Consider the following 23,004-nt stretch of genomic DNA (forward strand, 5'->3'; position numbering starts at 1 on the left):
ATTATGTAAATTTTTTAAATAAGATGAATGATCAAACGTGCATAAAAAAGTTAATAGCGTATAATTTTGAGTGGCAGGTGATTACTCTAAAGAACCAAGTTGTTAATCCTAATGAAAACCATATTATTGAGAGGCATATTCTCCATGGATACCCTCACCATGCATGCTTATAATTAATCAACACAAACACAAGTTCTCAAAGTCCATAGATCTAAGCTCGATCATTTAACCGTAGTGTTCACATAAACTAGTTAGAGTGACAAACATATATCAGGAGTTGATCGATCATGGCGAGGCCGCACGCCGTGGTGGTGCCCTACCCGGGCTCCGGCAACATCAACCCGGCGCTGCAGCTCGCCAAGCTGCTGCACGGCCACGGCGTGTACGTCACCTTCGTCAGCACCGAGCACAACCACCGCCGCGCGGCGGCGGCGCAGGGCGCCGCCGCCGTGCGCGGCCGCGACGGGTTCCGCTTCGAGACCATCCCGGACGGCCTGCAGGAGGCCGACCGCGACGCCGCCGACGACTACGACCTCGGCCTGTCCGTGGCCACCAGCCGCCGGTGCGCGGCGCCGCTCAGGGAGCTCGTGGTGCGGCTCAACAACGCCGCGGACGGCGCAAGCGGGCCGCCGCCGGTGACGTGCATGGTGTTCACGGCGCTGATGAGCTTCGCGCTGGAGGTGGCGCGGGAGATGGGGCTGCCGACCATGGTGCTCTGGGGCTGCAGCGCGCCGTCGCTGATGACGCACATGAGGATCCGGGAGCTCCGGGAGAGAGGCTACGTCCCACTCAAAGGTATTGTTTCCGTTCTACTACCTCCGGGAGAGAGGCTACTTTCTAACGTTTTAGATATCAATGAATCTACATATATATTTATACATTGGTTAATAGATAAATCTAAACATAGCTAAAACGTCTTACATTATGAAACGGAGGAAGTATATTATAAGATTTTATTTATTTATCTGTGCTAATTAATTTACACAGATATAAAAATATATATAAATATATAGATAAATCTAAACAGATTTAGAAAGTCTTATATTCCATAGAGTTTTTTTTACCATACTTGAAAAAGTATCTTAAGATACCACACTTTTTAATATAAAAAGTCTGGTATCTTAAGATACATTATATCTTAAGATACCAAAAATTTGTATTTACATAGAGCTACCTTTTATGGATAGTAAAAATGCACTACTCTGTAATATGGAACAGATCCAGTAATAAATAGCATAAGTGATAGTAGCCATGCATTGATGATTGATCCACCTAGTGATGGGGTTTCATGCCTCATACATAGCCAGGATTTTAACACCTAAATTTGCTAGTACTAATTTTGATTTGTACTAAGTTTAAGCTAAATTTGAAATACATTGGTGCTTCCTTTCCCGTAGAACCGTGCATTAATTAGTGAATTGCTGTCCAATCATAAGTATATGACCGGTCTGCCGGCAGGTAGAATCCAGATCCAAATTCAATTTGTTTTGTGTGTGTGTTTTATTTCGTGTAGACCGAAATTTTCTGAGTCCTAACACTTTCTTAAGCATGATTGAATGGAAAAAAGGCCATGTAGATGCTAAATTATGAGCTTGATTTGTTTTTCTCATTTTTAAGTATTGTCACTATACATACAAATTATACTGTCCAGTATTTGAAATAATTTATCCCATTTCCATGTAGTTATAATTTTGTACGAGTATATTTAATTAGTCTTGGTTTTTGGTTTTTCATTATGCATGTTTGATTGTGTTTCCCCTAGTCTCCAAACTAAGGCAACACTGTCAAGGTAGGAATTTTAAAATATATTCTGAATATTCTAGTGAAAGTTTGAATGTTTTTAACTGATGTGTTCTTATATCTTCAAAGGTAATAAATCTGAATTAATTTTACAAGCACTGTGACCAATGCACTGCCACGTGATGATAAAATAGACTGAATCTGAGACTTGAATCTGGCATCTTAGCTTCTTGAGATTGCAGACAATATAATGCCAGTTGCTCTATTTATTTATTTATTTATTTATAACACTTACATTGGTGCTCTACTGCTCTATATTGGTCTCACTACATTGTACATCATTTGTAAATTAACCGTCCTTACCTAAGGGAATAACTACAACATTCTCATGTATAGATTGAAAGGCCAAAAATATTAATGTGACCCCCGTGCATTTGTTTAATCTACCTTGGCAACTTGCAATGGAAACTAAAGTTTCATTCTCAAACAACATAAAAAAAAAAAAGAGCACTGATAGCACATAGAGTTATTATTTCACAAACATTGAAATAGAGAACTGAGCGTAGCTCGGGTGGTTAGTTGCACGGGCACGCGAGTAACCCGCGCAGTTCGATCTCTGGGATCGCAACTCGCGTGTTTTATCCGGGAATTTTCTCCTCACACGTGTACGCACCCCAAAATCCAAAGCGTGTGGTAGGGACGCGCACGAGTATGAATACGTATATTATGATGTGTGTTCGTGTACGTCCCGAGTTGTACCCTTAAAAAAACAAACATTGAAATATGCATCTTAAACCCACTATCAATCGTTCTTGTGAGATCTTTTCCCGTATTAATTTTCTAGCGAAGTCACTGTACTAAGTGAATGGGCTGACACCAAGGCCTAGAATATTCATGCATCTTCTATTTTGCAGCGATAAATTTAATGATTTTATATTTTCTTTCGTTGTCAAGTTGTTTATGTTAACACTCGTGTATATGACATGTGTGATTCTCTATCATAGAGATAAATTTGATGATCGATACTTTCTTGTTAATTTGTTTATATGGACACTCGTGGGTTCGACGAGTCAATAATAATCGGTCATGGTATTAAATAATCAAACATGGATTATAAGATTCTCAAAAAAATTAAATCTATTTTGCAGACGAGAGCATGCTCACCAATGGCCACCTCGCCGAGACGATCATCGACTGGATCCCCGGCATGCCGCCGATCAGCCTCGGCGACATCTCCAGCTTCGTCCGCACCACCGACCCCGACGACTTCGGCCTCCGATTCAACGAGACGGAGGCCCACAACTGCGCCAAGGCCGGCGCCCTCGTCCTCAACACCTTCGACGACCTCGACGCTGATGTCCTCGACGCCCTCCGCGCCGAGTTCCCGCGCATCTTCACCGTTGGCCCTTTGGGCACCCTGCTCGACGCCGGCGCCGGCGACGGCGACGGCGGCGCCGGGGCACTGAGCCTGTGGAAGCGCGACACCGAGTGCCTCGCGTGGCTGGGCGCGCGGGAGCCTGGCTCCGTCGTGTACGTCAACTTCGGTAGCCTCACGGTGCTGACGCCGGAGCAGCTCGTCGAGTTCGCGTGGGGCCTCGCGGCGACCGGCCGCCCGTTCCTCTGGGTCATCCGGGAGAACCTCGTCCGTGGCGGTGGTGGCGGTGCGGCGCCGGCGGCGGCCATGATGCTGCCGGAGGAGTTCTTCGCGGCCACGGAGGGGCGGCGGTGCCTGGCGTCGTGGTGCCCGCAGGAGCAGGTGCTGCGCCACCGCGCCGTGGGCTGCTTCGTGACGCACAGCGGGTGGAACTCGACGTGCGAGAGCGTCGCCGCCGGCGTGCCGATGGTGTGCTGGCCGGTGTTCGCGGACCAGTACACCAACTGCAAGTACGCCTGCGAGGTGTGGGGCGTCGGCGCGCGGCTCGACGAGGAGGTGAGGCGGGAGCAGGTCGCCGGCCACGTCGAGCGGGTCATGGAGTCGGAGGGGATGCGGCGTGCCGCGGCGAGGTGGAAGGCGAAGGCGGAGGAAGCAGCGCGCCATGGCGGGTCGTCGCACGACAACCTGCAGAGAATGGTGAAAGCGATCAAGTCTTTCGTCTCTGAAGCTTAAAGCATCAGGAACATATGTTGTCAGTTCAGAACTGAGTAGTAACTGTGTGTTAATAGAAAAAAAGGTTTGCTTCCATCCAACAAAAATAACAAAAAGTACATCGAGGTAACAGTATTTCATAGTACCAAATTGTTTCTAGTCGTTAGATCTAACAGTGCACATCCTACTCAGCTAGATCCAATGGTGAGAAACGATTTGGTACCTCGAGTTGACCGGAGCAAATCTCAAAAAAAAAATCTACTCTCATTGTTTTCTTTTACTACGTTGACTTTTAGATCTATGTTTGATTATTCGTCCTTTTAAAAAATTTTATAAAAATATAAGTCAGGTTTACCATGCTTTTACTATGGAATTAACACAAAACAATTAATACTTATGCAATTATTTTTGAATAAGACAAACGGTCAAATATAGACTCAAAAGTTAATGGTATCAAATAAAAAATAAAAACAAAAGTAGAGAGAACTTTCATCGCTTCAATTTGCTACCTTGTTCCAAAATATATAAGGAATTTTTTTATACTAGTTATCCAACAATTAATTGTATTTTAAATTTCTTCCAACCTTATATCCACCGTGCTCTCCCCCTAACCCATTTCATCGGAAAGGGGTATCTTAGTATGTTCTCTCTAACCTTATCATCTCCAAAAAAAATGACATAATCATTTATCTTATGGGACAGAAGGAGCGGTTGCTAGCTAGGTCTTGGGCCGGGAAACTAATAAAATGGTCAGCTGGCCTTTGTGCAATTGGAAATGGTGGAGAAATGGGCTGCAAACATGAAAGAAAATCAATAATCTGAAATTTGAGTTTGAGTTGAAGCGTGAATAATTTGAGAGCATGGCTTCGTTTGAGAATTTCTCCGAGACAATAATCTGAGGTCACACGTATGTTCTTCACTTTTATATATTGAGACTATAGCTCTGAAGTTTTATTACCTGGTTAACCGAGCAGGCCATATAGCTACATGTACAACGCTTTGGCTCATTGTCGTCCTTCGTTTTAATTACTCTCTCTACTCTCCTCCCTCATCTACATAGCTACAAATCTGATATGTCCAATGTTTATAAACCGTATATAAGGCCGATTCTCGAGCTTCGCGCAGGTACGAGATCGATATATACCGTGGGCTAGCTGTTGGTTGATTTTTTCGGTGAGAAACGTATAACAGAAAATTGAGAGACCGGTATAGAAATTTGAAATCAGCCGTAACATTATTTACCGTGTCCTTCTCTAACAATAAAAGGAAACAAATTAGAGATAAGAAGGAGTTTATTTTGGTGATCCCTAACTAAATTTAAAATACACCCCCGAGCCAATAGGAACCGAGGAGGAGAGCATGTCCAAGTTTTATGTCCTCAGACTAAAGCCCTAATTGCCCGATCTATTGGTCACTGCCGAGGACTGTGAAGTGATATCTTAGAAGGAACGAACAGAAGACAATCTGTTTTTAATGGCTTCTTAACCATATCAGTATAATCGATCTAATTTCGCATTAGCAGAGGGGATAAATGTTAGGCTGAGGTTAGAATTTGAGTTGGACTAGATAACCCAACACTGGTGGTCGAGCTCGGCGCGGTACGGTGCAACAGTGTTTCTCAGGCGACAGAGGTGATCGATCTCCCTCGCCTCTGATGGTGGCCGGACCACACCTTTTGATTATAGATTTATTTCTTATAAATAAATCTATTTTCTAATTTATAAATAGCTAATATTCACTCTCTATTTTAATAAATGACACTGCTACTGAATTCTTTTTATACGTTTGACATTTATACTTATATTATTGTTATTGAATTTATTACTAAATATGATTTAATTATAACTTAATGATCAAACGTGTATCTTACTTTATACTTAGTTAATCGTGCACCAATAATCCATCTGGTTTCACGTGCCGCAAATATAAAACTAATGAAGCATGGATAACTCTCTACAATATAGAACAGTGATGCAGAAGAAGCAGAATCCATTGTCGTCTAGTCCGGTTAGGATACCTGGCTTTCACCCAGGCGACCCGGGTTCAAATCCCGGCAATGGAATAATCATTTTTATTTCTCATTTGGTTTGTTTTTAACCTTTATGTCTTGGCAACTTCAGTACACAAAGCTTAACCAATTGATTATTGAAGTTGAATAAAACTAACGAAGCAACAAAATATATTTTAAATAAAAATGTATACTTCTATTTCAAAAATTACTTTCTTCGTTTCAAACAAATAAACAAATAAATATATTTAGTATTTGAATCTTACCCCTAAATATAGTGACCCTATCTTTTAGCTTTTGCTTATACTAATAAGCCAATTTTTGAATTTAATCTTAAATTAGAAGTAGAGTTTGGTGTTTTTTTGTCGTAGTTTATTTTTTAGCCTTAGCTTTTATATCGCTAAAGAATACATATATCAAACTTATATTTACATAATATATTTTACCTAAATAAGCCAAATAATCACTCCATTCTTGACACTGTTTACGAATACTATTCACCACTTCAATTACTTCTTATTTTTAATTATTTACACATTATGATTACCTACCCTCTTATCCTATCCATTCTTCACTTATTAAAGGATCCTTTTGATTCTAACACTAATGACTTATAAATAATCCTATTATAAAACGCATGTAATAGGCTTAATGACTTCTAAATAATTCTATTTTAGAACACATGTAATAGGCTATAGCCTCAAACCAAATGACAAATTCAACTAAACGGTCATGTGCACTAATATAAGCTAAAACCAGCCTTAAAGCGGTTCGAGGGAGTTCTATATCCGGTATTGCAAACTAAATGTGGAAAATGTTTGGTTTTAGGGTTCAGGGGATAATTTGTATTCAATTACATATCATTAGTGTAATTTATTTTTCCTATTTTTTCAAACGTGTATTTCATTTATACAAGGAAATTTAATTAATTGTAGATAAGCATGTGGTGTATTGTTTGAGAGCCATCCCATCTTTAGTAACAATTAGCACAACATTTAATGCTAGGCTAGCTCTCGTCTTGTTTTCTCGTAATGGATTGTTAAATATAGATATGACTAAATTTAATATCCTGGTAACCAGGCACACTGCATTTGTGATAGGTTGAATGCACACACAATCACACTTATATGCAATAACCAATTAATTCTCTTAAAGGATAGCCTCAATGATTTAAATTGGTAAAATACAACGATATAACTAGGTATGAATGCATAAAAATAGTACCAACTTCTCAAGTTCACGGTAACAACAAAAGAGAGAAGAACATACATTCACTAATGTCATAAGAGCATTCATGGTACGAAGGAGTCCTATCAAGAATCCTTATGATTCAACTAGGATAGGATGAAGCCACTCATACAATGAGAATATCTCCCACAATACTAATGCCTGTAGCTACTGCTATTATTTTATATATCGAACCTTAATTTTTTGCATTTTAATTCGTATATTTATTTCTATTTATAAATCAGAAACTATTATTAAACTACCACTCTTCTCTTTCTATCAATATCCCTTTCTTGAGCTCCTCCTACCAACGCTCTGCCTCCCCCTTCCATGTCTGGTGGTTAATATGGGCAACCAGAACCTTAGTACAGTGATAACGGAGTTAGTACTATTACAGGATTGAGACAGAGCTACTATTGCAGATCTACTCGATGAGGTAAATACGACCCTTCTTTCTCTCCTATCTCCGGTTGTGGACGACGATGATTTACTCTTCGGTTGCCACCATCGGCGTGCTCTATCCCCCTCCAATCCCAATCACAGACAACAGTGGGACCCATGCTAGGGCACGAGGAGGCAGAGCCATGACCTCTACAACGCGCATCCTTGACGTGCCCCTGCGCCACCGTCTACCAAGACGTAGTGAGCAACCTAGTAAGGTTACTCATCCCGTCCTTTCTCTCCTTCGTGATGACTGGCGACGAGCGTGATGGAGTGAAACCACTCACCATTTTATGTGAGTTGCCCAACAAAAAAATCCTTTTCTTTTCCTTTTGCAGCGTTCTCTCACGTGAGTTCCGTGTACCACCACCAGCCGCTAACCGAAAGCCTAAACAATCGGACGGCTGTGAACCTGCCACGCGGGCAACGAGGAGACATCGGACGGTCACGAAATGGGCCACCGCCCACCAGTGACGTCAGAGGATTTCCAGCTCTGCCCTGTTCATACGTCGTCTTCTCCGAGCAAAAAGAATTGGGAAAAATCCGTTCTCAACTCAAGGGGGAATTTTGATCGCCTAGGTGTCCTTCTTCCCCCACCGATTTGGTCTTGGTCGACGCGTCCGGTCGATCTGACAACGGGGAAGGGAGGCGGCGCATCGGAAAGCAGGTGGATTTGGGGAGAAACCTGCCAAATTCAGCTTATCCTCGCCCTTGGGTTGATTCTAGCTGGAATTCTGCTATAAAGATCGCTCCTTTTTGTGCCCGCCATCTGTGTTCGTCTCTTTCTCTTATCTGCTCCCGATCTGCAGAGCCGGAGGCAAGGCCGGGCCTCCTCCCCACCGGCGCCTCCGTTTCGGCTCGAATCCAATCGACGGTATGCGTTCTTATCTCTTAGTCCTCTCCTCCTCCGCAGCGGCGTGGATTGGAGAGCTGTGTGGGGTTGGATTCATTTGTTCCCCTTTGGATTAACCCATCCACTTTGCACATGTTTTCTTGATGTGAAAAAAGCATCTGTTTTTTTGTTTTTCTCTCTTCTTGTAGGGAAGGATGGATTACGGAAGGAAGCCTCCTAGCTTGCTGGAGCTATGCATCCGTACTACCATGGATAATCTGAGGTATGTCGATAACGTCGACGGTGTGGAGATGAATCTGCTCGAGAGAATCCTGCCCCACTGCAAGCTGGAGGACCTGACCCGCATCGAGAGCAACACCAAGGTGATTTTGATAATAATTGCTTTCGTCGGAGCGATCTTTCAGGTTATCTTGTAGTAGATTGGGATGATGTTGTGACCTTTGTTGTTTGTTTGGGCAGATGGATCTTAGCCCGATTACTAATAAGCTGTGGAAGCTATTTTATAGACGACAATTTGGTGAGGACTGTGTGAACGGTGTCATCAAGAGAATGAAAACGAGTGGAGCGCGTTACACGTGGAAGGAACTCTTCGAAGTATAATAGTGCCTTATTCATCATTCTTCTTTATTTTCGTTGGTTGTGATGATCTGCAAAATTGTCAGCAATGTTTTTTAGGATAAAGAAGTATGTAGGGCCAAAATTGTAAACATATAATCCGCCGTGTACTTATGGTGGTGATTGATAGGATCATGCTGTAGCTGATACTAATGGCTACCTGCTAGAACATAGAAGCTACTCTCTCTCTGTTTCATATTGTAAGACATTTTGGTTATACCTAGATTTATCTATTAATCAATATATATTGTATGTGTATATGTCTAGCTTCATTTACATTTATATGAATCTAGCAAATACTAGAAAGTCTTATATTGTAAACGGAGGTAGTGCATATTTGTTTGATTGTCTATTTTTCTTTGGGATTGCTACACTTGGATGATACATGCTCGTTCTTCAATAATTTGCATCTGTTATTTGTGTAGGCCAAAACAGAAAAGCAGAAGGAGTTTGAAGATAAGATGGGTCAGAGGCTCGCTGAGAAGTATGAGTTAGCAAAAGCTGGTAAGCTGGTTACAATTATGTATGACTTTGCAAAAGTGTATCGGGCTGATTTTGGAACAACTATAGGATCTTTCGTAGCTTAGTGAATATATTGTTTGCAAATCATAAGCCCTATTATCAGAGACATGAGTTTGGATAGCCAAATTGGTGGGTACCTCCTGTTGAGCATGTCAACCATTGAGAATGTGAGCAGGACAAAATTGCGAGAAGTCACTTGAACTTGAAGCTATGTACTGCTTTTCGTGTTGGTGGAGTTACAAGTGGCATCTCCTTTCCTTCTAGGGCCTATTTATAGTGCTGGGCAGGGAACACAGAGTCAGGGATCAACCCTCAAATACCTATACATGGTTGAAGGGCTTCATAGTATCTTCCTGCTCCATGGGGATTACTCGCCAAAGGCATGATATGATGACATTGTGAGGGGTCTTGCCGGACTTGTAGGCCATTCATGCCTTTGACTCTGCTCTGGGTCACATCAACAATGATCCACTTGTGTCACTGCTGACCTCACCTGTTTTTCATCCAGGACTTCTTTCATTGATATCGACTCGACCCAGATTTGAGCTGGGATCAATACTGTTTCCTCGCTACTAGAAAGGACTCAATTCTATCCACGGGTGGCTATGCACCACAGGATGAACTAGGACGAATCTTAATGATAGTTGGTATGTCCATGGTGAGCAAGGACGTATGAGGAGCATTCCCTCAACAGTTGTTTTATTTAAGGAATTTAACAAATTTTCCTCATAATTACAGCATGTTTAAGCATGAATTAATTTCACCACCCTAGTCCTAATGCCATTAACTGCATACTATCAATTACTTTTACAGAAATGTTTTATTGCTGGGTGGGTGTCCAGGTTGTATGTGTTGGATATGGATTAACTGTTATACTACGAAATAAGCATTTCATTTTTGCAACAGAAGTATTTACTGCAATAAATTTGTCATGTTAATGGTACTCTACTCTATTACTGTGAGCTACTCTACATGGAATGAATCGCTGTTGCAGACTTTGACGGAAGTTGACAAAATTAGCCTTTTGTAATCTACCCCAGTCCAATAAATATTGATTTACCCTTTCGTAGTCTGCATTTTATTTATTACACTCTGTACCATTAGAAATGGGTGATAAGTTCTTGAGAAGAACCCAAATGCCCACTATCTGCTCATGTTCTCCATATTCAATGCCATGTAAGGATCTTCTGATTATTTATATTAATCCGTTCAATTATGGTGAATTTAGCAATGCCAATCATAATTCGTACATTTTGTAAATGAAATATGTACTTATAAGCCATCTCTAACTAAGTTGAATTGGAGGTAGATATTGCATATGGCAGCCTTAACTCTTGATACTTGCTAACACACGTCACCTAGTCGTAAGTTTAGCTGAGCTGTGAGCCTCAAAATGAGATATCAGTAATTCAGTATCCCCCATTAGTGCCAAAAACCAAGATTCTTTGATTTCTATCCAATTTGATCAGTTAATTCCTAGTTAGAAAGAAAACTAGCCTCTTCTTGTGACAGCACGTAATTATTTTTGTTATTGTATCGAATTCAAGATCAGTATGATTCTCTAACTTCAATTCATTTTCCCAGAGAGACAAAGTAAACAAATTAAAATTTGTACAAAGGTGCCACCAAGCAGCAAAAGAAGTTTTTGGGGAGGTAATTCTCTTTCTCAGCTTTTGCTGGATTCTACCTTGCAACATGTTATGTTTCCCGATATTTATTAAGTCTCCACAGGAAGTGGACCCAGCAACCTATCCAGCTATAAGAGCCCTATGCTGAAAAAAGCAAGGATGGAGGTTAACAGGTATTTTTTCTTCCTCGTGGAACGGTGAAAATGAAATTGCTGTTTTCTGAAACTGTTGTCTGATTCTGTGATAGTCATGCAAAAATGCAAGCTGCTATTCAAAGGAATACTATTGCAAGGTTTGTCTCATTTCAACATTAACGTTCCCGAGACTTTCATACATATTTTGTTTTTTAAAATACCTTTGCTATTTCTAATCTCATATTATTTGTTTGACTAACAACTCTGGCTCTGCGTTAGCAGGACCTCTCAGCCTGTGCGGATGACCTCAGCTCATGCACAGCCGATGAAGACGACAACTATTCATAGACCGAATTCAACCATTACCGTCACTAAACCAATTGGTCTGAACAGGCCATTGCAGAGCAACAAACCAACTGGTCTGAATAGGCCATTGCAGAGCAACAAACCAACTGGTCTGAACAGGCCACTGATGAGCAGCAAACCAACTGGTCTGAATAGGCCATTGCAGAGCAACAAACCAACTGGTCTGAATAGGCCATTGCAGAGCAACAAACCAACTGGTCTGAACAGGCCACTGATGAGCAGCAAACCAACTGGTCTGAACAGGCCAATGCAGAGTAACAAACCAACTGGTCAGAATAGGCCATTGCAGAGCAACAGGCCTAAATTCTAAATGATGATTTACTGCAGCATCGCATGCTTGACTCGAGAGCTCATCTTGCTTGTGCAGGACAGCAAACCAACCTGCACAAGTTGTGGTAGTTTTACCATTTCATGAACTCAATCTGCTCTAGGGAAGTCTCGTCTGAAGTTGTACTCACTCACTGAGCGGTTGTATCTGAAGAGCATCCATTTGGCAAACGGGAAGCACACCAAAGTGTACCATAAATGTCGATTGTATCTGTAACATACATTTTTGGTGTGTCATAAATGTTGATTACTTTTGTAACAAACACTTCTATAATGTGAAAAAAGGGTTTTGTTCCTTGATTAATTGGATCCAGTTTCTGCTTCATGAGTTTCTGTTGAAATGTTAAGGCCTCAAGGATTGTTCTGGCGACAATCCAGTGCTCAAGGTTGATCTCAACGGTTGCATTATAATCAGGAAAGGAAAACTGTCCAATCAAAATCATGTGTTAATTGTTTGTTAAATTGCCAATAAAATGAATACTGAAAACAAGCAAAATAAATACTCACTTTGTTATGTGTTATAGGGCGTTATGCTCTTAAATGTCTCCATATTTATTAGTATTCAAAAATCTAGACAATACTAAAAAGTCAAATAAAGTTGGAACGGAGGTAGCAGTTGTTTGATTTAGAGAATATTGGGACTGACAACAAAGCTCATATTCTAAACCGAAGTCATTCAAGGGGAATTTTACAACGGTGCCTGCAAAAATTTACTAACTATAAATATAGGCCACAGGTCATCACAAAAAGAAGCTGTCTGATACTGTGATACACTTGTATCAGAATAAAAAATGTATTTTAGTCTATAATAGAGTTACAATGGTGATAGAATACACGTGCACAACAAAAATCATCTGATTAGAAAATAAGGATCAAAACTTTCAGGTGCTGAACTCCCCACTTGATCTTCTGGCTTATTAGGGGAATTGAACATCTGGTGTGATTTTTTTACCAGAGAATAAAGGTTAGAGATCAAAGGATTTCTGAGAAATGGTGTCATAACTCCATCAAGATCTGAAATGCACTTGAAATACATTTGCTGTCTGTCCTTTAGTTGTTCCAAAGATTGTGATTGAGCAAGTGCATATAGGCCAAGCAAATTTGCATATACTGATATGAACACATCCTTATGGTTGCCTATGCCGCCAATCCAATCAGTTTTCCCTTCTTTTTCAAGAAAGCCACTGGTCAATGATACGAGCTGGCGCAAAAAGCTCTCCCTCCAGTTCTGCAAGAATAGTTCAACTTCTGTTGCTCTTTCCACCTGATATTTGGACTGCAAAAGCTTCTGAATACTAGAGCAGCAGATCTGACAAATCAACAATTTCTCCTCATGGTGATTGTCAATTTCTTTATCGAAGATCTGACGGACTAAATCTCCACGTGAGTTAAAAGTGTTAGCAGTATCCAGCACTAGACTTAGCAAGTATTCTATGTATTTCAACCAGTGACCAAGCAAAGAAGTTAGATATTCGAAGCTCAACTCAATCACTCTATCCACCTGAAGTGGTGTGGAATCATCACATAAGTTATTAGCTGAACCCTTTGCAATTATCTTCTGAACATTGTTGGAAAGATTTTGTCTAAGGTACGTGTCTTCATCCTCCAACAATTGGATGCATACGAACCATAAGTCCAGTATCTTGCATGCATAAAGACTGATAAATTCACCCACGTTAGCATTTGAGTATCTCTCCTCAATATGGCTTTCATCATGTTCTGAAGAAAGGTATGCGTTAGACAGGGATGGGGCAAAAACATTGGCTTCTTCCAGAAGACCAGAAGCAACAATAGCTTCAGCAGCTGCCCTTCGAGCATTCACAGTTTCAGATGGTGCACTCTGGTTCTTGACAAGACTGACAAAAGAGCTTGCACTAAGAATGGCACTGGCCAAGTTTTTCCCTTCATCAATTCTGACAAAAGAAGTAGAGTGCTCCTGGGTTTTAGGATCCAGTAAAATAACACCCCTGAGCAGTTTAGCAAACTGTCTCAAGCACATAGCCATGCAGCATAGAATTGTTTCTCTGGTTTTTGCATGTGACATTGTGCTATTCAAATGAACTAATCTGTCCCAGAAGGATAAAAATGTGCTGGAATCTTCTCCAAAGTTGAACTGGCATTCCATGTTCCATGAAAAGATGATTTTTAGATTATAGTAAAGACATTTGGGGTGTTCTTCCTCAAATATCCGTTTCAATATCACAGGCTGCAGATTGGCCTTTGCCCACTGGTGCAAAACCTTTTTGTTATCACCAGATCTGGTTGATTTAGCAAGCTGAAGAATCCTCTTTAGTACTGTAATTCTAACATCGTATACAGGATCAACAAGGCAAGATGTAATCTCCTTATGTAATTCATAGATGGAGACCTTGTGGGGCATCTCTGTTATGCTTGAAGTTGTATGGAGTATTTGCGACTGATCATCTTCATCAGTAGTTTCATCATGTCTCTTTGGAAGACCAACACAGCTGAAATATGATGCAGTTGCTTGTTGGCGAAGTTCAATCTGAGTAGGGTCATGGAATGCATAATGAGTTAAAGTCCTATTGTTCAAACACTGATAACTCAACTCCAAAAGGAGTGTCTGGATGGCCTCCATATGTCCACTTTTCCCTATTCTTGCAACATCAAGCATCAGATCCAGCACCCGCAAGTAAGATGTACTTACAACAGGGCATGTACATAAATTGATGCAGCCAAGCCAAGAGCATTTTGAGAGAAACTCAATCAGTTGGCTAAAAATCTGATCCTTCTTGGTACTGTCCATCAAAGCTCTAAAGTTGTTATCTAGAAGAGAAGACAACTGTAGTAAAAGGCCATGAATTGAATTGAAGGAGAAAGACTTAGCCGGCAGAGTTAAATTTCCATTTCCCATATCAGCTGACAAAAAAGGATCAGAACAAAGAGCACGATGAGCAGCCACTTCATGGCTTCCACAAGGTAAATTATGTAGTATATCACCAACAACATACTGCAGTCTCTCATTAGATACCAAGCCAACTAAGGCTCTCGATGCAAGGACACGAACCCGATAGTTACTCTGAGTGGCACATCTTTGGATGAAAGGCAAAAGCAAAAATGGATCTAAAGAATCATCAGTGACACAGCTTATAGGCGAAGGTTTTAGTCTTGACAATAGAATAAGAATTGGGCACAGGCTAGGGTGTATTGCTTTTGCAATCTGTGACTCCAAATTGCTTGAATGCCCATCTGCTAGCAGTTCAGTGGCAACTTTCAGTTCACTGAGAAGGAAAGGATGAAGTGCTGGGTACCTACATAAGAAAACAAGGTACACCTTTCAATTAAGACAGTTGATCCCATGAACTGAACATCTGTACAGATATTGAATACAAATGTTTGATAATAAGCAACAAAAATGGTACAGGTAATAATCATCATACTTCAATAATGCCACACACTTCTCTAAATTGATCTAGTCATATATTATATAGGCATGAGTCACAACCTTGAAGTGCTGAACCACTGAAAAGTTTACTGATTTTATACTTGTAATAACAAAACTTATATACTTTCCATGATATTAATGTGTGACAACAGTAGGACCAAAATGTCAGTTGCACAAATTAAGACACCTAAAACCATATTCAAATATCAACTTGCCTGTGGAAAAATTCAAGGCCAGTTAATGACCGGCGTGCTGATTCACGTTTGTGCACATTCAAAAACCCAACCATTCGACGAACCAATGCGGTATATGCAAGACAAGCTGCGTTCCGTACTTCCCAGTAAGGAGATGAAAATGCATGTATAGCAACAATTGTTGCCTCGGCACAGAAACCAGAAGTGTCTGTTGCTAAATTTGCATCATTGAAGGCAGCTCGAAGCACATTAAACACATGCACTGTAGGAACAATACCCTCATTTCGGCTTTTAGATAAATTTCCATTAGAATGTACGCCTGCAGTTGTTCCTGACTGTAATTGGCATGGTTCCCCAGGAAAATACTCCACTGTTTGAAGCTTCTGGTTGCAATCTTTCTGAAAATTAACTAAAGATGTTTTGGCAAATTCTATGAGCCATTCTAATGCACGTGGAAGTAGCTTTTTTGGTGTTCCTTCTGGCTCTGCCAAGAATAAGGCAATAAAAGCAGCAGGAATTCCTGCACTCCTTCGTAGCAAATCATCCACAGTTTGCCCTTTAGCAACTGTCCTATCCATCAGTAGCACCATCCATGATTCTGTCATTTTACATAGCCTGATGTTACGAAGCAAGACAAGATCATCAGCACATAGAACATGAGCTATAAAAAGCCCCCAATCAACATAATAGCATAATACACAACTGTAGGATAGGACTAACTTGAAATTTTCATTTCTGTATACACATGGAATAGAATCAGGTTCATCAAAATCAACAAAAAACTAGAAACGCCTTTGAGGATAGACTATTCACACAACAAAGTGTTCTTAATAACATGGAATAATATCCATAGAAATTTGTCAGGAGGCAAAGTTTTATATGTTGAGAGTTCAGGACAAAATTGAGTGGTTCAGTTAATCATCTTCGATATGATTGCATCAGAAGTAGGGAACTAACGAACAGTTTGGAACCTCCTATTATGTTAAATCTCACAAATATAATGTCACATTTTGGCCACTGCTTAATTATTTATATACACATTCTCAATGTAAACAGGTACTCCCTCCGTTTGTAATACTCCCTCGGCCCTCCGTTTTAATTTACTAGACACTCTTAGCAAATCTCACACCAACCAAGGAGGTGTGGCAAATTACATCATTACCCTAATTAATTAGGTCCTAATTTTCCAAAAGCAAGCATTAAAAATCCTTATGTGGAATATTAATACTAGCATGGCTGCATTGATGAAGGGTATGAATGGAAAAATTCCTTAAAAAATGGTTTGGAATGTGAGAATGACAAGTATTTTGAAATAAAAAATAAATAAATGCTACAACGACAAGTAATTTGAAATGTAGGGAGTACACAATAAAGTTTCCTTCTTCCTAGACAAAAGCAACTGATGTCAGTGAAGCGAAATATTGAAATATACCTTGAATCATTTGAGCAGAGGAGGCGATTACAAAGGGCAGTAAGTCCAGCCCTTGTCTTATCAATTGCACCATTATGCTTCATTTTAAGAAGAACCTGCAGAAAGTGGTTACCCATCTTCTCTAACTGTTCAACATCAAGAATGTCCCCAGATGAGTCAGTCTCCTCTGTATTCCCAGCCAAATCACCATGGGGTGAATTTGAATGAGAGCAACCAGGCAATGGAATTTTCCTGATGATAGTTCCAAAGAGAAGGCTAACCTGAGATATAAATGGAACAGTTATGTCAGAAAAAATAACTGATCACATATACAGAATATTATACTGAAACAATGATTTGAATCTGACGTGAAGCGTGCAGTTTCCTGAAACCAAGATCTTTGTTTTAATGGTTAACTCTAATATACTTTATATCGCTCAGGCAGGATGAGAAGCATTAAATAAAGGCCACATTCAAGTGGTCAAACATATTTGCTGAAAAGTTACATAATAGGATACAATTATGCATTGCATGATCAGTTTATAACCATACTGTATTGTCGATCGTCTGAGGATTTCGGAAAGTTGATTTGCTATATCTGGTAAGAAGCTAAAAATAAATAAAGCTGGTGAACAGCAGCTTTAAAAAACTGAAGCAAACTAAGTGAAAAGGGTTTACCTCCTTCATTGCAAGCCAGCAACCAACCATAACAACATGCTCAGCTGGTTTGCTATTATTTCCTGATTTTATATTCGTCTCTGCTATTTCTAAAGCACCAGGTTGATCCTCATCTATTATTTCAGAGAGGAAGGAATCATCATCAATCATGTCATCCACATCATATGGCATATACCATGCATCAGAGGAAACCACCCATAGGGCTAATGAAGTCACACGCATTATAAGTTGAAGAAGCTTCTCTACAAGACATCTCATTTCAGCAATGCATGATTGCACTATATCCGTGTTCCAGTCCAAATCATCAAATGTGTAGCGGAGGGTAAGAAGAATTCCATGCACAAAGCTTTTCTTACATGCTTCAGAAAGATCCTTCTCACCCTCTTCAACAACAGCACACAGCCACTGAATAAGTGATGCAATATATTGTGCAACTGGATTTTGACAAGTGGCTTCTGTCACATCATTTGTGGATTTTGTGTGACACTGAAGGCAATCACTTTCTTTAGTAAACGCAAGAACACAGCCAAACTCCAGAACATACTTCCTAAATATCAGTCGGAAGGTTAATGCACCAGCATCACTTTCCCGGACTCGAGGGCTAAGCACAAGTTTCTTTGCCCATCTGATAACACTATTTATGGATGTACTAGAGGAAATTCCAGGGAGTGGTGTTGGGAACTGCAGTAGAATGCGAAAAGAGTTTTCCCTTAGCTTGTCCCAGCTATCAATTATAGATCCTACAAATGAAACTGTTGAATCTGGGAGTGTTATGCTGTCACTATAAGGATAAAGATCATTCTTCCCTTCAAAGCGACAAATAGGCCATACATCTAGCAAGGTAAGAATAAGCTCCATTGCAATTGTTCTCCTTTCATACGGGCCAGAGGGGTAACAAGAATTAAACAGAAAGGAGCTCAACCACTTCATAAATTGGAAGAGATGTTCAGCCCTCTGGGAAGTGGTGGCTTTGAAAGTATCAACAGAATTAGAATCTTTGTCACCAGAAGATGGAAGCCATAAGCCCTGCTTTACTTGTCTATCGAGTGCTGTTCTCACCCTAGCAAAAAATTTTCTAAACAAACTTGTCCATTTCATTTGAAATGCTGTCGAGCTACAACGCATATTCAGTGGGACTGCTTCCTTAAGCAAGCTCAGTTCCAAGGAGGATGGAAGACTTGATGTCTTGGGATTTAGAAAAAGTGATTCAGCGGCATCTATTCTGAGACTTTCTTCATTGTGTGTTAGTGCCAAAACGAACCATTTAACAGGCACTGTAACATTAATTCCTCTGATTGATATAACTGCCGCACAATTATTAGCCGCTTGCTGAGATAACTCATCAGGATCTAAATCAATGTCCCCTTCCACAAGTGCGAGATTCCGAGAGACCTTAAGCAGTGAAACCAGTGCAGCTATACACTGGTCATTTTTCAAATAAACATCTAGTTTGATTGCCTTTGCACTTGGGCCAACATTGATGAATCCAAGCATTGCAAATATGCTATCAGCATCAACTTCGATAACAGCAGGCAGAGCATAAGTATTAACATTAGAACGCAGTTTTGAATTTCCAGATACCAGTCCCTGCAACAAAGGAGGCAAACACAAAAATCTGAAGGCATCATATCCTTTCTGAACTCCATCATCTTTCCAGCATTCATCCCTTAAAGTCTCGAGAAAGCATTTTAAAAATGATGTCGCAGCACAACAAACATCATCATCTATATAAGCATAAGCTGTTTCCAAAAGGAGATTTGATTTCAACCTTAGAAGAGATTTTGCACCCAGCCGCTTTGTCAAAGAAGCTAAAGGGATATATCTCCCTTTGCATCGTGGACCTAGGCAAAGTAAATCACTTGCAATATTAAACAGAAACAGTTTGCTATTTTCCTCAGGCTCTCCTGCTGGAATGCATGATTCAATATCTAATAGTAGATCAAATATGAGATGCACCTGTTTTACTGTCTGACTCAAAGGATCTTCCAGGTTACTCCATATGATTCTCAATATACGGTTGATAGCGTCTGTTGACAAAGGCTTATAATCTCCAGAGAAGTCAGTAGAATCAGTTAAAATGGAAGTTTTTATCTGCTGCAAACATATTTGAGTCACTGTAAGAGCATGGAAATTGAAGTGGCTATCAACTGGGTTTTCACAGTGCTTGCAAAGCTCAGGTAAAATCCCATCATACAATATAGTCCATAACGATCCATTTGAATGAAGCTGACACATGTTAAGCACAGTCCTTGGAATAGCAGTCAAAATCCCTCTCAACAAACAAAGTCTACTCAAAACCGAGATATCCCTGATTTCTTCACACAAATTGAAGTCAGAAAGCATCTCATGTCGAGCTAGATCTCTGATGTCTTTTTGTTCAGCACAAATAGAAAAGAGACCTTGAGAAATGAACCAACAAATATCCTTAGAACTCATGAAAACTTGAATTGCAGCACAGAAGCTCACTCCAGAGGCCACCAGACAATCCCTAGAAAAGGCTGATGATTTGAGAACAGTCAGTATCGTCCTAACAACACTCTTGAAGACGGTAGATGCCTTGTCAAGTTCAGTAAACTTAGATGGGTAGCGCTGCAACAAGTAATACATGCAAGACATGGCCTCTTGGCATTGCTCCATCACAACTGGAGATGGTCGGGATCCATCAACTATGTCAGTAATCACCCTATCAAGCCCCACAACCACATCCAACGCCATGATTTCTGCACACTTCTTGACTGCTTCATCCAAAAAACCTAACTTTGGGTACCCAATCAGCGATAATGCCGCTCGAGATACCAAAAAACTCTTCTTTGCCTTCCTACCAGAGCCACCATACTCCTCACAGAGCAAAGCAAATGATCCACTGATCAATGAATAGTGCTTCTTGCACTTGGCAAGTACAGATATGAGTGTCCGGTGGAGCGGTAGTGAGTTCTCAAGGAAGAGAATCTCCAAATAAAGTTTTGTGGCAACAAGAACAGCATCATCAGGGATGGCTGGATTAGAAAGGAACTGCACAAATGCTGAGGCAAGGTCCTTGATCGCAATGACTTGGGCATATGTGGAGGTCAGAGAGATCAAGTTGTTCAGTTGGGAGAAGAAATTGGACAAGGAGATCTCAGTCGGCACACAAGCTAGTTCTTCAAGGTAGTGCTTGGAAAACACAACTGAGGTGTATGTGTACCGGTGCCGATGCTGCAATGAGCGCCACTTTGCCGACATTGTTCCCTAGTATTAGCTTCTGCACTCCAATCTAAATCACAAAGAAATGGATATTTTGGTCAATCCCACTATAATCCACCAGCCAAGTAGGTACAGATAGGAGACCTACAAACCAGTGGCATGGCCAGGAAATTTTTGGTGGGTAGTCCTGCCAAACTCTAACATGGCAAGTTGATGCGACATAAAAAAATTAAACACCACAATCACATATATGGATAAAAATTTAGTTAAAATATAATAGAATATAGCATTAACATCTTACAACATCAATAATCGACTAATTTAACAAGTTCGAAATGTTCAAATACTTCAAATACAAAAGATGCTACACATAAATAGGAAATTATAGTGCAACCATTTAGACTCAGTTTGAGCTTGCCCTTAGCCTCTTCCTCACTAGTTTACTATCTCTTCCTCACTAGTTTATTATCTCTTTCTCACTCATTTTCATTTCGTTTATTATCTCTTCATCATTAGTTTTCATTTGCGCATAAGCACAACCATAATTTTCATTCTAGCAACGGATTGAAATTTAGTCATGAGTAACAGAGTAGTGAGTACTAGTAACTAGTAACTAGTAACTTACTTACTTAGTGTCTTACGGTCTAAAAAAACTAAGATACAGAGAGAGAGAGAGGCTGAGAGGGAGAGGGTCAGAGAGAGCACTCACTGCAGACAGCTAGACAGGGAGTGGGAGCCAGGAGGCCGGCTAGCCGGGGAGGCGGGGGCGTTGGGCGAGCAGGCTGGGCGGGGCGACGGCCGACGAGCGACGGGGCGCAGCTGGGGCGGCGAGCGTCGGCCGGCCAGGTGCCGTCGCAGGCGGGGCGGCGCGGCGGCGGGCACAGCAAAGGCGCAGCGAAAGGAGGCGAGGGTTTAGGGCTTGGTCTCTCTCCTCTCGCGCACCCGGGCCCAAAATGCCCTGATTTTTTACATTTTGGCCCCTTTCTGTAAAAATTTTTACGGTTAGCCCCCTGAAAGGGTTTCAGAAGTGAGGAAACGCAGTGTCGGAAAGGCTCATAAGCAAACAGTCGCAGGCAGGGGCTTCCGCGTAAATGTGTTATTTTGCTTCAAAAGGTCATTTCACACATTCCGCGCGAACGCTTATAAGAACACATATTTTAAACTTTATATATAAAATATTTGTATTTTTACTCTATACGTATAAAGTTTATATATATAAACATGTGTGGTATACGTATATATACTGAAACGATTACCGACGTAAGGCCGCGTACGCGTGCTAGACTTGCCCATTTTACTTTGGGTAATATGAGGGTCTACACTTTCGCATGAGCATAGTTTTGATTTTGGACTGATTAAATCCAATCGAAGATTCATACATATGTATTTCTTTTGTAAATGTGTTTTTTCCAAATTGATTGAAATTCATCTTTAAAAAGTACGTATAAAATCTCTATGTTCAAAATCTATACGTATAAAGCTTATGCATATAAAATTTATGTGAATAAAGTTTATAGGTATAAAATTTAACGTATAAAGTCCTATATATACATTTTTTTTGACCAAATGTTGCTTTGTTGGAGGCAAAAAAAAAACATGGTCAAGACTTCAAACAAAATATTTAATGTGTGAAAGAAACGTCCAAGAAAACAAAATTGCCTATAAGGCACATAGATTCATTCACAGACTAGACTTATCTCTCCTTGTGCCTGCTTACATACAAAATATGTATTCGTGTGGCCCTCTCCACGTACGTTAGACTCACATGTTTCGTTCTATGATGGGGCATTTACATTTTCGACTGTTTTGTAGCATAACTACCAATCTGACCCTGCTTTGCCAACTTTACTCATTTGACTCTCTTTTCCATAACTAAATCTACAATCTAACCTATTCCATGGGCATGAGCAATATTTATTTTGCAACCTAATAATAATGTAGGACCCAACATCAAATGTTAGCAGTACTCTGTATAGCTTACAATGTTTATATGTATAAGATGGTAATAAGGTGGGGTCCATCTAAAAGAGAATCATTGCTATCAGTATTAGATTGGAGCAACGAACATTTGATATATTTTTTTAATCCAAGTAAGTACATGGACTGTGCTTGTTGCTGGTAGTTGTTTTACTACCAGGTATTAGTTAACACCGGTCACCACAATGCATATTACCAGCTAAAATGC

At 40.4% G+C, this 23,004-nt stretch overlaps 3 protein-coding genes and 1 non-coding gene across 6 annotated transcripts; 3 read left to right on the plus strand and 1 right to left on the minus strand.

Annotated features, from left to right (window-relative positions):
- The first annotated feature begins 287 nt into the window (after positions 1-287).
- On the plus strand, positions 288-3,847 carry LOC107304817 (7-deoxyloganetin glucosyltransferase-like). The gene is made up of 2 exons (XM_040526561.1): positions 288-795; positions 2,889-3,847. Exons 1-2 carry the CDS (start codon positions 288-290, stop codon positions 3,845-3,847), a joined length of 1,467 nt encoding a protein of 488 aa, XP_040382495.1.
- A 1,967-nt stretch (positions 3,848-5,814) lies between these two features.
- TRNAE-UUC lies at positions 5,815-5,888 on the plus strand. The gene has a single exon. It is a non-coding gene; the product is annotated as a tRNA-Glu (tRNA).
- Positions 5,889-8,006: 2,118 nt separating this feature from the next.
- Positions 8,007-12,262, plus strand: LOC102702307 (translation initiation factor IF-2). Of its 3 annotated transcripts, none has more exons than XM_040526771.1 (9): positions 8,007-8,376; positions 8,544-8,717; positions 8,815-8,949; positions 9,396-9,474; positions 11,077-11,145; positions 11,224-11,293; positions 11,368-11,412; positions 11,537-11,647; positions 11,756-12,262. In XM_040526771.1, exons 2-9 carry the CDS (start codon positions 8,550-8,552, stop codon positions 11,928-11,930), a joined length of 852 nt encoding a protein of 283 aa, XP_040382705.1. In that variant the 5' UTR covers positions 8,007-8,376; positions 8,544-8,549; the 3' UTR covers positions 11,931-12,262. The 3 variants fall into 3 exon arrangements, with proteins under 3 accessions (XP_040382705.1, XP_015696097.2, XP_006659167.2); XM_015840611.2 differs by having other exon boundaries at positions 8,013-8,217; positions 8,312-8,376; positions 11,537-12,262; XM_006659104.3 differs by having other exon boundaries at positions 8,013-8,169; positions 8,312-8,376; positions 11,537-12,262.
- A 301-nt stretch (positions 12,263-12,563) lies between these two features.
- Positions 12,564-21,590, minus strand: LOC102702585 (thyroid adenoma-associated protein homolog). The gene is made up of 5 exons (XM_015840725.2): positions 21,529-21,590; positions 17,637-20,889; positions 16,980-17,239; positions 15,569-16,162; positions 12,564-15,219 (listed from the first exon to the last, which is right to left on the minus strand). Exons 2-5 carry the CDS (start codon positions 20,856-20,858, stop codon positions 12,798-12,800), a joined length of 6,498 nt encoding a protein of 2,165 aa, XP_015696211.1. The 5' UTR covers positions 20,859-20,889; positions 21,529-21,590; the 3' UTR covers positions 12,564-12,797.
- Positions 21,591-23,004: the final 1,414 nt, after the last annotated feature.

The sequence above is a fragment of the Oryza brachyantha genome, chromosome 8 (assembly GCF_000231095.2).
Source record: "Oryza brachyantha chromosome 8, ObraRS2, whole genome shotgun sequence".
NCBI lineage: Eukaryota > Viridiplantae > Streptophyta > Magnoliopsida > Poales > Poaceae > Oryza > Oryza brachyantha.